This window comes from Typha angustifolia, chromosome 14 (assembly GCF_048772165.1).
Source record: "Typha angustifolia cultivar Huaian chromosome 14, ASM4877216v1, whole genome shotgun sequence".
Classification (NCBI taxonomy): domain Eukaryota; kingdom Viridiplantae; phylum Streptophyta; class Magnoliopsida; order Poales; family Typhaceae; genus Typha; species Typha angustifolia.
The window spans coordinates 7,952,826-7,970,086 of NC_133252.1; the positions used below are offsets into that span (position 1 = coordinate 7,952,826).

The 17,261-nt window shown below is 35.4% G+C and overlaps 1 protein-coding gene across 1 annotated transcript; it reads left to right on the plus strand.

Moving 5' to 3' along the window:
* The first annotated feature begins 342 nt into the window (after positions 1-342).
* On the plus strand, positions 343-15,233 carry LOC140776837 (protein DGS1, mitochondrial). Its single transcript, XM_073120721.1, has 14 exons — positions 343-641; positions 3,375-3,489; positions 3,628-3,831; positions 4,148-4,285; positions 4,375-4,542; positions 5,321-5,515; positions 10,638-10,738; positions 12,648-12,737; positions 13,334-13,406; positions 13,495-13,523; positions 13,593-13,716; positions 14,014-14,124; positions 14,706-14,806; positions 14,887-15,233. The coding sequence occupies exons 1-14, from the start codon at positions 424-426 to the stop codon at positions 15,005-15,007; spliced, it is 1,788 nt and encodes a 595-aa protein (XP_072976822.1). The 5' UTR covers positions 343-423; the 3' UTR covers positions 15,008-15,233.
* The last annotated feature ends 2,028 nt before the right edge of the window (positions 15,234-17,261 follow it).

Sequence of the window (17,261 nt, forward strand, 5' to 3'; positions counted from 1 at the left end):
TGAAGGAGATGGGCCTCCAAATTTTTAGATGGGGCTCCAAATTTGGAGCTATATAGTAGTTGGCTCCAAATTTAAAGCTCCATTTGAAGTCGGTTGAAGCTCCATCGGGCTTCAAATTTAGTGTTTTAGAGTCCGATTAGAGATGCATATGTACTATTAAAATTTAATAAGGTACTAAATAATAGAAAGACAATTTTGAAAGGGAAAAAATAGATAAAAGGACAAAATCGAAAACCTATTTCCGTCGTAGGTGCAAATTTGCCAATAAATTACCTACTTTGGTAAAAAAAAAAAAATCGAGGTCAAGCAGCAATTACTACAGACGAGCTATAAAAACCTACTAAAAAGAGCTCGAAGAATCCGAGCTCGTCCCCCAACTTTTAAAGGCCACCATAGGCGCCTGTTGGAAGGAACATCAACTCCATGGCGTCCTCTTCCTCGGAAATCCCTAGCGGCGACCGCGCGGACGCCAAAACCCTCGCTGTCTCTTACCCCAATCGTATCTGGAACGCCTTACTAGGCTATCTCCCGTCTCTCGCCAAGATCTTCAATCTCTACCACCGGGGTTCGCGGTTCCGATCTCGGCGGCGGAAGCCACGGCTTCCACTCCCGCTTCGTTCCAATGCCATCCCATCCGCTCCGTAAGTTCAGTCATTTCTTATTTTGTTTTGCTATTGCGAATTTATCTCAGAATTATTAGAAATGATGGGCTTGTCTGTGTTGAGAAAGCAATACCTAAAACGAGTGCAATTCCTTGTTTGAAATTGATATGCCTACTGTTAAGTTCCAAAGATTCTTGTACAGTACTTTTCGGAAGAATGGAAAATTTGCAATGCACACAGATATGAGCAAATGTAGCCAATTGTTGTAGAAGATGGACTAAACGAGAGAGTGTTGATTCTTAGGTTGGCAGAAGTTAGAATTTCACTAGCCTATATCAGAGTTAAGAACATTGTAGTAACTATTGAGATGCGTGCATAAGAAGATCAACTTGTAGCGGCTATTTGATTTGGGACTAAAGTAGAGGCTGAGATATATATTGGTCCTTTCCGTGAAATAGCTACATTTTTTTTTCCTGGGATTTCATTACAGAAGTTGCCCTGATGACATTCTAAATTAGGGAGAGTGCCAGCTACAGCAACTTATCAATAATGGATATCAATTAAAGGCAGGGGTTGATGATACTTACAGCCGGAGATTTGACAAAAAAATATTTTTACTGTTAATTCTTTGTATATATTTTTGAATAATGGGGGGAGAATATCCAGATTAATTCCTAATTTGTGAAGCTGGGAATTCCCATGAAGATCAAAGCTTTTTTTGTGGTTAATTTACAACAATAGGGTGCTTACAAGAGATAATGGCTAAGAGGAATTGGCACAGCAGTGTTGTTTGTAGTTTCTGCAATCATACTGAAATTGGAAAACATTTGTTTTTGAAGTTTTGTTTTGCTAAACAGATTCTGATGCAAGCGAGACAGATCTGGGGAAAGTTTATTTTACCAAAAAATATTTCTAATAAGTGGACCATTGGCTTGTGTAAAGGGGTGAAGAAGAATTGCAAAGGCTTGTGGAAGATGTGGATGACTGCATATTTCTGGTCAATTTGGCTGGAAAGGAATAACAAAACTTTCACCACTAATCCTAAGCAACCTCATTATCAAGGTTCCAAAAATCGGTATCGGGATCGGGATCGGTTGTCCGAAAAAACGATACGTATCGGCTGTATCAGCCGTATCGGCTGCCTGTATCGGATCAGATTATTTTAATTAAATAAAATTCTAAATATTATTAAAAATGTTAGAGAAATTTCTAAAAATTTAGAAAAAATTATAAGAAAATAAGAAATAATAATTACTCACATATAAAGCCTAAAAAGTAAAAATATCTTTTTCTCCTTCTCTTCTTTTCTATTCATTCTCTCCCACATTCTTTTTTTTATCTTTTTCTCTCTTTCTTTCTCACCTTTTTTTTTTAATCTTTCCCTCTCCCACACTCTCTCTTCCATTTTCTCTCTCTCATGCCCCATTTTTTTTAATCTTTCCTCTCTCTCTCACTCTCTCTCCTTTTCTCTCCCTTCCTCTCTCTCCCTCACTCTCTCTCTCCCTCTCTCTCTACTGCTGCTGACAGCAGCAGTTGTCTGCTGGCTGCTTGCAGCCACCTGCAGCACCTGCAGCAGGCAGGTTTCGGCCTGGATCGGGATCGGCCGAAACTCAAATCCTTGCTCATTATCTACCACATTATTGAATTATTTGTATGTTGGACAGCCCTAAAAGGGGAGGAGGCTCAAGAAAAGTTAAAGCTTCAGGTCTATAGCCGATAGAAGGAAACTATAGATGTTAACGATTGGGAGTTGTCTCTTTTCTTTTGTTAGCAGTGGTGATAGTTCCTAACTTGCTGTCTTTTGGTGGTGTCTGATGTGTATTGGTTGATCAGATGTTTCCCTCACTGGTTTTATATTTCTGTTTTTGGTGGTTGATATTTGTATATTCAGTTTGTGGTTATCTTGTAGAACATGCTGTGAATCTATCTCTGATAGATTTAATTTTGGGGTTTAATGAAACTGAGCCAATGTTCTAGCTTTTGTCAAAAAAAAAAAAAAAATCTACAATTTTTTTTTTCTTGCTTAACCTGATCATACAGTCATCTACTGATGTTTCTATGTTGAATTAGAGAAGTATGAGTCTTTAAGGTATTCAATATAGTTAACCGTCTCCTATTTATCATATTATTGGTTATTAGTCAACTTGTGTGGTGCTTAATCTCTTCAGTTGAAGTAGTATGTCAGATTTTTGAGACATTCCAAAGGGACATTTTACCAAGTTATCTATGTAATACAAGAGATGCCATAATGTCTTAAGCATACAAGGCTGATTGAAGAAGTTCCATCTATTACAGATTATCTACATCTGGATATTGTGGCAATGTGTATGGTGGGGTTGCTAGTAGTTAGGAAGTTGTCTGTGGTGATAAGAGGTCAACTGAACAAGCAAGAAACAGTTGTATTCTTTTGCCGTCATATCTGCATTTTAATATGCTTACTCTGATAATTCAATGTGCTCTTGATGTGGCTGGACTGTTGATTGAGCTCCTTCAACCTAAAGACAGTTGCACAGATTTTTTTTTTTTCATGCACAGTAGCTTTTTCGTTGAACTATGTTGCTTCCCTTAATTTTAAAAAACCAATACAATACAATGCAGAAACCATGTGCATCACATTTCTTTCCTCTCATCTCTCTTATTGCTTTCTTTTAGTTTGGTACAATAGCCGTACAAAACTGTGAACCTCATGAAATCTCTGGATCTGCCTAATCATGTGATGCAATAACATCATATGCATACTTTGCTAATCAATTTAAAACATGGTATTTGCAGAACAACTGGAGAAACGTCCAGAGCAGTTGTCATCTTAGAAGATATTGTAGACCACACCCTATCTAGTTTGCATGATATTCAGAAAAGTTTGCTATTTTGGCAGTTCCGCTCTGAGGTAATTGTGTTTTTTTTTCTCATTTCATTGGTCATTTAACTATGTTTTAGAGAGCTATCTTCTATCTTAACCATATATCCAAGTTGCTCCCACTCCTATCATTTTTGTTGGTGATACTCCGATTGTTCTATATTCCAGGGAACAGGTTCACAAAAAATATACTTCATGATTTTTGAAAGAGGACCACGAGCCTTCATGAAAGGCACATATGAGCTGATTAGTAGACTTGGCAGTAATGGGTCTCCAGTAAAATATCTTTCTCACACTGCAACGGATATGATATCAACAAACCTAGCTATTTTGACAAGTCTGCAACATTGTTTGGCTACTTTTCTTGCAGAGGTTTGCAACGTCAGTTGTTTCTTGAAATAGAATAGTGTCTGAATGATGATGCACTTTGAGCAAATGATTTCTATAATCTACAGTCACGTTTTAGTCAATACTTGGAACCTAAACATATCATTGATTTTCTTGTTCTATTCCAGTATCTCATTATTTTATTGTTTGCAGCCATCTGTTCCTTGGTCTCAACTGAAGTTTCAAAATCCTATTTGTCTTGCACAGGATTGTTTTAAATTTTGGTGCCAGAGCCTTCCTTTAATTGATCAAAGACATACACTTTTATAATTTGAAACTATTCCATTGGTTGTTCTTGTAGGTTTATTTGGAAGTTAATAGATACGGTGAAGTGTTGACTGAGGATTCTGAGAAGTCCTTAGCTACACTACTGGTGATAATGAATAGGCTTTTCTCAAAGTTGGAGTCTTCCATTAGCCATCCACGTGAAATTTATAAGGTTATGCATTTCATCCATTCATAGAATGTTTATATTTGTTAACTTTCTTATATTTCTCTAATTCGTTTTGGCCTGGTTTGGCAATTCAGAGTGATAATCTGCTTTCTTCCAATGATGGCGAATCATCTGCAATTGTTTTTGAAAAATTACCTGAGATAGACCCAGAAAGGTCACAGTGGACAGATACTGAAATAAGGGATGCCACCAATTTGATTTATGAAAATCTTGAAAGATTGGATTCATATCTATCTGCCATTGTAAGTGAATATATATATATATATATATATATATATATTATGTTCTTACTGATCTGCGTTCCTTTTGTTATGAGGAGAGCCATTATTCTGTTTTTACTGGACTTGCTCTTTTGCAAATGAAAGGTCTCACAGTGGTTTTAGCACGCCAATTAATATTGATTTACATATTGTTACACCCTCTTCCTTTTCTTTAGTGGGGGAAGATATGACTGGGGATTAACGGTTTTGTCCTATACAAGGACATTATTTGAATTTAGAATCTAATTAACATATGCCATAATTTAGAGCAATTATTTGATTCATTTAAGCAAACATAGTAACATACAAAATTATCTATATATATTATATATATATATGTTTTACGTATATTATCCATGTCCTTGAAGTTTGAAGCTTAACCAAATCAGCTTGTCCATATTGTGTTATATCCCTATCATGTATCCATGCTTCATAGGAAATAATATACTTTATATAAGGCAAAGTAAAAATATTTTCTTCCCAGGTTGCTAAAAACAATTGGTCGGAGGAAACACATAATTTTCATAATTAACTTCTGCCAAACATATTTAGCAAAATATGTCACCTATCAAATTAGTTAATTGATATTGATGCTTAAATACATTTAATGTATTGGACTTGCATATTAGGAAATATACTATTGGCTACTGAGGACTTATCTATTGGGCATATTTGTTTTGTTTTTGTGGGCAATTTATTTCTCTTTTAATGTGTAATTAGTTGTTACATCAACTAAAGCAATTATGGTTATTGTCATTAGCTTTCCAACTGTCGGAAACCAAGGAGAATGGCTTTATACTGGTTACACTATACTGGTGGAGCTGTTGGCCTGGTTGCATGTTCTGTATGGATTTTGCGGCATAGTAGTTTGATGGGGAGTTCTGATATTGACAAGTGGATGCGTGAAGCAAAAGAATCAATTTCTGGATTTTGGAGAGAACATGTCGAGGAACCAGTATGACTTCTTAAGTCTTTTTGTTTATGTTACACTATTTCTCTTTTGCTCCTAACTAGTTATAGTTTTACTCTCGAACATGGTGCAAGATCCTGAAATTATTTTCCAGAATAATTCTAGAGTAGCTTTAAACATAGAATGCCGATTCCATCACTAGTTTTGCAGGATCGTCCAGATATAAAGGGAGGCAGAGCTTTCACTCGATATTTATCATTGTTATTGTAATCATGCTTTTCTTATTGAAATGATAAACAAAATATATTCATTTATTGTGGACCTTGACAATAAGATGATATTTGAGCTGTAATAAGAGAAATCATTTTACTTGATATGATTATGTAGAGATCTACTTGAAGTAGAAAGAGTATGCATATGCATGTGCTTGCGCTCTTGTGGGTCTATATGCTTGCATGTCGGTGCACTTGTGTCAGTAGGTGGGTGATTGTAGGTGTAGTTGTAGTGTCTTTGTTCACAAGTTTTACCTCAGGACTATTATAGTTATTGCCCACCATACACTAGGGCTTCACTCACTATCTCCCCTATTATTAGCTCACCAACTTTGTTCACCTTTTGACACTGGGCAGGGCATGTATGCTCATATTATGGCCCTTGGAGACGTATAAACACATGCATATGTAGGTGTGGTTAATGTGGACATCAGTGACATTACACAAGCATATATCAGTGCAATATTTATTATACATTTGCTAATTATAGTGTTTAAGGTAATTTTACTTTTTTGCAATTCTTTAGGGTGTTATTTTCTTATTGTCATTTGTAAGATCTATATATAGTCAGCTTTTCTACTTAGTTAGGGTTAATGAAGAAAAATATTTTTTTTTAGATCTATCTCAAATGTGAATTTTGGGTGTGAAACCCTAGTTGAGAATGGAGGTGTGAACTCTTATTCCTCTTTCTTTCTTATTGCATCTTTTATTTACCTTTTCCACCATGTCCATCACATTGTTTCACATTATTTTAACATCAGAGCAAAATGTCATAGTTATGGACGTCTCACCTCCTAGGTTCTATGCTGCACCTCATTTGCTCTTCGCTCGATTGATCGCTCCACGAACACCGGAATGCTATGAAGCTCAACACACAACAAGCATAATAAATTTCGAGTCGCATGAGGAGATTATCATCAGTGAGGAACAAGAAGATTCCATCGCCATCGCGGAACCTCCATGTGAGACTCAACGATCATCAAAAGTGAGTTGCTCATGTGTTATTCAACAATCCAGTGCCAAAGTTGAGATCACCCTTTCTTTTCCTTGTAGATCAAAAAGAAAAAAAAGAATTTTGAGCTTTCCTCTACTTTAACTTGGTGTGAAACCATTGTTGAAGGGTGGAGGTGTGAAACTATATTCCTCTTTCTTTCTTATTGCTTCCTTCATCCACCTCATTCTCCATCATGTCCATCACGTCGCTTCACATCATTTTAGTATTAGACCATTGTATTTTTAGGATTCAAATCTTCTCAAGATCACCTTTTCTATCTTTGTTGCCCATTAATCTATCCGTGTTACTCATCACGGCCGCCTCTCGACTTCTATGCTGCTTTGCACTTGTCCTTCGTTCAACAACTTGCATCAATAACGTCGGCTTGTTGCCAACTTCACTGCATGCCGAGTACGATGAGTTTTGAATTGCATGAGGAGAGCACTGTTGTGGAGGAACGATAAGAAACTCGACATCACTGTGAAACCACGAAGCAAGATCAGACGATCACCAAATATGGAGTGTTTGTTCATCTATGGTTTGAAGGATCGGCTATATCTGATCCGAATCAATTGGTTGGGGTTAGGTGAGATCGGTCGATCTGATCGATCCGATCGATCCGCATTGATCCTCTTTCACTATTTCTCTCTCTCTCTCTCTCCTTCACTATTTCTCTCTTTCTCTCTCTACTATTTGCTTTTCTAACGCACAAATCTAGCTCTAACAAACTCCACGGATATTATTTGCTTTTCTAACGCACAAATCTAGCTCTGACAAACTCCACAGATGTAGATCCAACTTCGACGACCTTGGCTAAGAGATTTTTTTAATTATTTCTTTCTCTCTCTTCTCTTATTTTTTCATTGTAATTCTTTTTTTCTTCTCTTTTTCCTTCACTATGGCAGAGTTTTTTTTTAATTTTTTTCACTCCTTCGTTTGCAGCAGTTTTAAGTTAGTACTTTTTAAATTATTTGGCTTCATATGTGAGTTAGTATTATTTTCTAATTTTTCTTTTTTCTAATAGCTTGATTTGATCCGAGCAGTCAATACGGCCTATCTCGCTGATACGACCGATCTGGCCGATACAACCGATACGTATCATTTTTTTAAGAGGTCGATCCCAATCCCAATCTCAATTTTTCGAATCTTGCATGCATTATCTAATAGGCCATCATCACCTAAATCAACCTTCTTCTCTACCATAGGTGAAAAAAAGAATAATTGAATTTCAAAATTTCAAAATTTTTGAATTTTAAAATTTTGAATTTCAAACTCTTTTGAGTATCCTTTCATTGAGATTTCAATGAATTTTTTTTCCTAATCCACCCAACAAATTCTAACTACTCAAAAACTACCCAAGCCTATCCCAAAGTTTGAATTTTAAATTTCCCCCAAAATATCAAAATTCCCATTCTTTTCTTCCTTATCATACCTACAAAAAGTTCGAATTTTAACTTTCCCTACAAAATGCCAAAACTCTCACCTTCTCCAACCTACCCATTTGAGCCCAAGCTAATCTAAACCCAAACCAACTCAACTCACCCCAACCTCATTCCCACCCATTAGCTTAAGTCAACTTCAACCTCAACATATCTAAACTTATCCTAATCCCAACTCGATTCTTTCCTTCATCGGACTTCTTATAGGCAGCAACTTCTCCATTGACGCCGTCGTCGCTAGTAGTGCCCCATCGACAACGTCACCACGAGCTTCACTCCCCATCAACAAGGCCACCGCGTGCATCGCTCCCTATCGACAAGGCCACTGCGTGCGTCGCTCTCTATCAACAACATCACCGCGTGCGTCGCTCCCCATCGACGTTGACATTGCCAGCATCACTCTCCATCACCTCCAATGACATATTCTCTGAACTCCACCACCTGCCTGTAGCCACAAACCCCTCATCCACCGTGGTCGAGTCCTCATCGACTTCTTCTCTTGTCCTCATGATTGGTGCCCTTTTTGAAATTGAGGACAATTCTTGGCATTAGGAAGATTTGGGTGTGAAACTCTAGTTTGAGGGTAAATGTGTGAAACCTATCCTTAAGCATGATGATACTTAGCTTGACTGAAGTGACTTGAAATGGTAAGAATCAAATAGACTAGAGTAGTATGAGGAAAGTCTCAGTCCATTGCTCGAAATTACTAAGAATAAGTTTTGTCGTCAGGAAGATTTGAGTGTGAAACCCTTTGAGGGTGGTGTGAAACCTATCCCTGAATCTAATAATATTTGGCTTGATCGAAGTGACTTGAAGTGACAGACAACTATAGGACTAGAGCAGTATGAATGTTGTAGTCAATGAAACATAGACACGGACATAGGACACAGACACAGACACGACACGATATGGACATGGCAATATGACAAATCTTAAAATAATAAGATACGGACATGGCTAGGATACGACAAGAAATAAATTAATAAATAATATATATATATATATATATGTGTGTGTGTAAAATTATAAATTATCAACCTATATATATACATGTGAATTACAAACTCACAGTGCTTGAATCACTAAATAAAATTATTTATAATTTAAATTTTACTCACTGCTGTGTCGTAGTGTTGTATATAAAAAAAGAAAAACTGCACTCACCCACTGATAAAAATAAAAACCCACCTACCCCTAACTTACCCACTCCATCTACCCACTTCTTCTCAACTCAGCCACAGAGAGAGAGATACCTTAGTGGGAGGGGGAGCTCTTCGGGAGCGTCGTCTAGGGAGGAGGAGATCGTCGGGAGTGTTGTCGAGGGAGAAAGAACTTGACGCTGAAGTAGGTAGTGATTTGGGTTTTTTTTGGTTTTTAGGGTTTGAGTTTTGTGGGTTTGAGTTTTGAGAGCTTGTCCACTGCGTGTCCGTTTTCTTTTTTTAATTATTGGATACTCAGCAGCATACCCGACATGTGTCGACGACATGTCGGCGAGGTGTCCGTGTCCCCGGCGTGTGGGACACGGCCACGACCATAGACATCCATTTTGCCGTGTCCATGCTTTGGAGGCTGTAGTACACACATTGTCTATGAACATTAGTAACATACTACACGAGCGCATGTATCAGTGCAGTTCCTCATTTAGGAAATTAGTCTGAAGTAAATTATTTTTATTATACATACTATTTATGGTTTTTAGGGTTATAGTTACTTTTTTGAAATTGTTTAGGGTATTATACTATTATTTGCTTATTGTAATTTGTAGATCTATATATAGGTCAGCTTTTTTTTTCTAGTTGAGGTTAAATTAAATCCATTTTTTAGGTCATCAAAATATTTCAGCCCAGAAGTGATGGGGATTATTAAATTATAAAATAAAAAAATCATCGCTCTCTAACAGCTTAATTTTTTAGAGTAATTGGTGAGTTAACTTATACGTCCATGAATTAGCACAGTCGTATGCGGTAATTGCAGATGATTTGTATTTTATCTATGATTAAGTTCCATTTGATCTGCCGAAAGCTACAATGTCATTTTTCCATTTTTCCATGATTTGCTACTTAAAGATAGTGTGGCATAAGATATTCTATCAAAATTACATAAAAATTACTTTGCCATTTAAGTAAGGAATAGCATTCTATCAGGAATCATTCTGTAACTTCTGTTCCCTACCTCTTTATACAAGAAACTGTTTGATTGTCCATGAAGGAAGACTGTTGTGGTTCTTTTTAAGTGGTTATGTCTTGCTCCACAAGTTCTTATTTATATGCATCAAGCAAGTTGAAGTGTAATGTTTCTCAATCATTCTTAAAAGCTGGATTTATGTTATGATGTCTTTCAATGTAATTGCCACCATACACTAACATACTTAATATGAGCAATTAATTGCTTAATTACTATGCTGGTATAACAATGTGTAATCGCTAGTGGTAATTCTATATCTTCTATTTGCCAATCCTCAGCTTCTTTCCATCAGAGACGAGCTGTTTGAGACATTCAGGAGGAGACACAAAGGTGTTATGGAAGTTGAAGAGGTGCAATTAACTGCAAATTCCCTCCGCAGGTTATCCTTAGCTTTCTATCCTCTTGATCTAATAAATTGGTGATATTAAAACTTTGCCCATTTATCTTCTGAAAATATATTGTCCTGATGCACAGCTATATTTATGCTGAAATTGTCATAAAACGATAAAATATTTGCTGTTTTCTTATATAAATTCTAGTTCAATTCACTCGTACTTTCAGTCCTAGAAATAAATATCTTGATGTAATAAATCAGTTATTTCATCTGAGACCTCTTTGTAAGAGGAAAATATAATGATATAGTGGATAAGTAAGTAGTGCACTTCACGTGAGAAGGAATGCTATTAATTTTCTAGTGAATTTGCTAATGTGGACATGTTAGTCTATATCTTTTAGGTAATTTTATTTTATTTTATTTCACTCTGCATAACATGATATGTGCAAGGAACATGTTCGGACACTTCTAAAACTCAATTTGTTCTTGCTTGCTCATTTCGCTAGTTTTGTTATAACACTAATTTTTCCATTGGCTTACTATTTTGCTATACTAGCACCATGCTCGTCATGTTAGATTTTTAGATCATTTTGGGATGCTTATGAACATCTTTCCCCTCTTATAATTTGGAAAGTTTGTGCTACAGTTGCTTGATGATTGTTAAGACACTTTCTAGCTATTGCTGAATTGAAGTACTACTTTAAGGTTTATCCAATAGTTTACTTCCACTTTCATCCGCCACTAATTCCTGGCATATGATATTAAGACTACATAAAGTTGCAGCAATCCAAAACCCTGTTTCTAAGACGATACTACAAAATCTTCTTAAAGATTGTCATGTAAGAACTATGGTTTTTATTTCTCAATTAGTTTTTTATTTTGCTCTTATTTCATCAACTTGCTAGTGCTAGGAACATGTGAATATATATAATTTGCTCTTATGTTCGGTCTAGGTATACTAGGAAGAACTAGTTTTCTGTTTAGCCCTCAGCTTTAGGAGCATGGATGGTCGTCTCAATCACATGGGCACAGACCTATACATGTCATGCCAGTCAGAACTGGCAACCAGCACGAGAACCCCTGTCCACCTCCTGCAGGCAGGGGTAGCAGCTTTTATCTTTAGGGTGCCACAAAGACATCAATCCTTGTATTAAAGACTAAGGTACCTAATGCAGAAAACAATAGGGATTAATGGATTTGTAAAAGATGAAAATAGAAATCATTTACAGTGTATTGGCTTAAGAAAGCGACAAATAACTAAAAGATTTAAGAAATGGTGAGTTTCTTGAAAGAATTAAATCTAAGCAATGTCAGACAAGAGACAGAGGATATACAAGTTAACTAGACGATGAGAAATTGACATCGATTGAATGTAGAGAGCCGCCAGTAAGCGTGCCAGTGAGGCTTGCATTTGTATTTAAGTAATGGTGTCAAATAAGCTCAATGGCTCACTAGCGACTCGACCTTGACTTTAATAATACTTGGCCTGAGCTCATTCATTAAATACATGAATGGAGCTTGAGCTATAATTTTAGCTTGTTTCATGCATTAGCTTAGCTCGATCTGAGTTTGGCTCGTTTAGGATGTCTCATATTAGCTTGTATACATGAAAGAAGAGATATATCTGTAATTGCTTGAAGTCTGTCCATAAAACTGGTTCTTGACATCCTTTTAATAGCTTAGATCAATTGATTTGATATTAAAAAGAAATCTTTGCTGGATCGTGAACAGATATGCAATTTTGAGTGGACTTGATGGTTACCACAATAATATTGTTATGCATTGCTTAATTTACAATTTTTGGTTCCCTGGAATGCTCATCATAGCTCAAGCTTATTTTTTATACTAAAAATTGTTTTTCTTTCTTTTAAGTTCTAAATCAGTTATGAAGTAATTGTATTTTACTCTTTACTTTTCTGCTTTCTCTCATTAATATCTATATCTTGATGTGCAGAATGTTGTTGGCCTTCTGTGAGCAAACAAAAGGTCAGAAACTGCCAGATGGTTTGGCAGATCAGGAAATGCTGGAAATAGTCATGTCACGGTAAATATTTCTTTTGGAATTATTGCAAGAAACTCCGAGATATTGTTTCATCTGTTTTGATCTAGTTTTAACCTGATTGGTTGTAACTTGTAAGCAATGCAGCTTTTCATAATTAATTAATGGATCTCTAAACATATAATAATGATTCAACCAATAGTTGACTCTATGGAATCTCATCTTGATAACCTTTATTTGATTCCGATTACTCCATAACACAAACGGAAAACTAATAATAACTTATGTTGAACTTTTATGGGACCCTAATATTCTAGGAAACTTATATCTCCCCAGATTATCCTTATATTAGTCATATATCCATTATGCATGTCCTGAATATCATCAAGATATTTACTGGACATTCTAAAATTCAGCATATTAATTCCCTAGAGACTATCATTATAACCTTTCTTTAAATTGGTGTATACCTTATGTAAGTCTTTCTTCTTTTCCCTACACTTTTCCACAAACTAGATATCCCTGTTAATCAAATAAAACTGTTACTTTATAAATTCATTTTTCATGTAACTTCTTATAGATTATGCTGAATATAAATTATTACTTTATGCACATTCATCTCATAGATACCTTTGGTGCAGATATGAGAAGGAGCTGATGCATCCACTTCAGAATCTTCTTAGCGGAGAACTTGCTCGTGCTATGCTTATCCAGGTTCTCTTTGCTTCGATTCTTTTTCTCTACTTCTCCTTGTCTATTCTACTGAAAAATACTAATGTTCACCATCTTTCTGAACATGTAGATTCAAAAGCTGAAACTGGATCTTGAGACGTAAGTTTAACTACTTATTCTGAAATCTGAAGTTTTGCAATCTTATCTAACACCAGAGCTATTAACCAGGGCAATGCTTGAGCTAGATCAGATACTCAAGGCAAATGAAATAAACTTCGCTATTCTTGCTGCTTTACCAGCTTGTTTTCTTTCCATTCTTCTGCTCATGGTAGTGAGATCATGGATCCTGCAAGTACGTAAATTACTATATTCCATAAATTTCCTTTTTCTGTTCATATTTCTAATAGAGTATGTATGTTGACCAACTTTGTAATATATGTTGAAATATTTTGAGCTCTGAAAATTATTATTTTTAAATTAAATGCTTATTCTGACAATATGATGTAATAAGGCCTTTTTGACATTTTGCTTTTAGGACACAGTACATTATTCTGAACTTTTGAATTTTTAAATTTTTAGAAGCATATACCAGTTATTTTAGTTCTCTATTGTTTCAATCCATTGGATCACTAAAATTGGGATAAATCAGGACAAAGGTGCAGAAGGAAGAGGAATGATTGCTCGCCGTCAAAGAAGGCTTCTTGTTGTTGAAGTTGAGAAAAGGCTTATGCAATTCCAGATTTGCATGGAGCGAGGAGTGGTAAATTCAATTCCTTAAGCATATTGTTTAGATTGAAGAAATATTATTTTATTTTCTAACTATTAAGTTTAATGGTCAATTTTGTTTCTTGTTTTGTTTTATTTTTCCCTGAGTAGCTAATTTGATACTGTGCACTAGTACATGATCATACATGTTATTGAGTCCTTAGGAAATCACAATTTTTCCAATATCATTAGAGAAATAGACAACTGAATATGTATCTAATAGTCAACTTGAGCTGGATTTACTTTGCCATGGCATAGTGCATCAGGACTCACGCTTTGTTTACTCATGATCTGTCTGGCTCCCATTCAATAGATCTTCTTTAACCTTATGAGTTATGACTTCAATTGATGAAACTATTGGTGTATTTCTGATAGAATAGACTCCTCATTCCTCGAGATGATTTATGTTGTTGAAATAATGCATGTAAAATCTAGTCCACCTGGCAGGCTTAAACACTTCATTCTTTTTTTTTTCCTTTGACATAGATTAGTTTTACATTTTACTCTTTTAGGTATGGATTCTTCTATCTGATAAAAGGTGCTTGAAAAACATCATCCTACTTTTCTTCTTCACAGGAGGAGGATGCCCAATGCGGTTTTGGATTAATGTTGTATAGCCTTGATCGCCTCTATAGGGCTGTAGAGAGGCATGCCAAGGAAACAGGCGAGTGGCTAAGGTGAGCAATATTTCATTTCTTTGGTCAAAATTTTCTAGTTCTTAACAATAAGTGATGACAAATATATGATTGTTTTGCAGCTTGAGACAGGATATTACTGATTTAGGGAAGCCTAATCTCGAAACAGTATATAAATTTGCTGTTATTTCACGAATGGAGAGGATGTACGATTGCTTGCTTCCTTCCTCGCGGCGGCTATAGTGTCGGTGCAATTCTTGCAATATAGATCTTGTTCATTGCTCTAGAATTATGTGATATTGTTCTTTTGTTTTGATCCGTCTCTTTTGTTGTGTGAGGCCACGCATTCCATATAAGCCCAGTGCTATTCAATATTCTTAAAGGAATTAAATTTTGAACAACATTATTTGCCATGAGGGAGGTACTGGGGTTGATTTCGGACCAAAATTAGTCGATTGGCTATCTGATATTATAAGCAACAATATTTATCTTATTTTGCTAAGTATCTAAATTACAACTATTAGAAAGGAATTTTTTTTTAAATACATGTATAACCCTCCATATACAGTCTAGCTGGAGCACCAAGCACCTCTAGCTTAGGGCCGCGGACCATTTGTTCTGCCAAATGGACTGCCCAATCTACTTGTTGAGACTTGTATTTAGTTAATATAGTTACTAGTCATATTCCTAAAAAGAATCAAGGTCATATGTTTCACTGCTAATTATTAGAATCCAATTATGGCCACAACTATAACCCTATCCTTGCCATCAGCATGTAACCATTGAGATCATAAACGCAATCATCTCTTACATTGGCCAAATCAATTGGATGTTTACAAGGATGAATTGGAGATAGAGAAGAAGAGAAAGAATATGAGTTCTTTGGTTGGGTTGGGACTTGGGAGTGATTTCTTTCTTATATTCTCTTCTTATGATCTATTTAGTGAAATTGGCTGACTTTCTATGTATGTAGCCCACATTGGTTGAACAATGCAAAATTCTCATCTCTTGTGCGGTTGCTTTTGTATTTATTTATTTTCATGTTTTATTCGCCAAGTATCTTATGGTATTTCAAATTATTGGTATCACAGCAAGGTTATAAATGATTCACGGAAGAGTGTATGGCATACTTTTGTATCTCTTGTGCAGTCTAATATCCGTCCTAACATCCTCATCATCATCATCCATGTCTCTCTCTATCTGGAACAATCTCACAAGATATATCACAACAAAGTAAAAGACAATATGTTCATCTTGATTCAAGTCGGGTTCTATTTTGTCATCTGAGTCGTCCCATGTCACTGTCATGCTTCTGCCTTATTTTTCTAATTTGGACACTCGACACTCATATAGGAGAAGTGTCTATTAACATTGACACTCGTAGCACTTCACTATATTGAGATTTTTCGTTAGAATTATTTTTCAACTTTGGAAATTGGAGTAGTAGGAGTGGAAGATTCTTTATTTAGAGTGCATTTCTTTTGTGTTCCTTATCGTTGTGTTAGAATTACTAAAAAGTTTCTTTCACAAATAAAGTAATACTTTCAGATTGTCATCAGAATGACCCTTTATTTTTTTCAAAAATAAAGGGCAATTTCATTTTAAGTGATGAAATTGCAATACCCTTTATTTTTTCAAAAAATGGAGAGAAGACTCATATGTCTACAAGTTACCAACTAAATCTTTCAGTCTGAGAGAATCAATACTTTGCTTTCTTTTATGGTAGATACCTTTCGCTTCGAAATTGTTTAGGAATTTTTTTTTTTTTTCACGACCTTACTTTTAGGAATCTTTGCTATGGTTGAAGCTCGAGTTGACAATATCGTTTAGCTTGACATAAAATATATATTGAAGGTCTCTGACTCGTCTATCCTAATAGTCTTAAGAAAATAGTAAGTCTATGAAATTTAAAAAATTCTAATTCATGCTACCATCATGAGTAATCTCAAGTCTGTCTCAAGCCTCCTTTGCTATCTTGTAGAAATTGATGTTTTTGAACTTGTCCTGCAAGACACAGAAACACAGCTGAAGATGGCGTTTATTGCTTTGCTATTCTACTATCATCACAATCAATCTTATCTCATTTTTTAATGGGTTTTGGTACTATACTTTCTCTTGATTTTTCACTAGAATGAGAATGCATTACAAACATCTAAACACGTTCATCAATTGACTTTTAAGAAGACTCGTATTCTAGGTTTCCAACATGGATGGTTCGAACATCGACAAGATCACTCTTAAGACATGAGGATTTTTCTCTAACACTAATTAAAAATTTGTGGGGAAGAGATAACGATTATGTTCAGAAATATGGAAATAGAAATCTTAAGTAATAAATGCAAGATTAATTATAGCTCTTCGTGGGGGAGAGATTGGAGTCATATATCAATCTTACATTATTAATTATAATTAGATTCCATATGCTTATATATATATTTATTTATATAGATGTACTTGCATCAACTAATAATATACTATTATGTAATAAAATGAAATA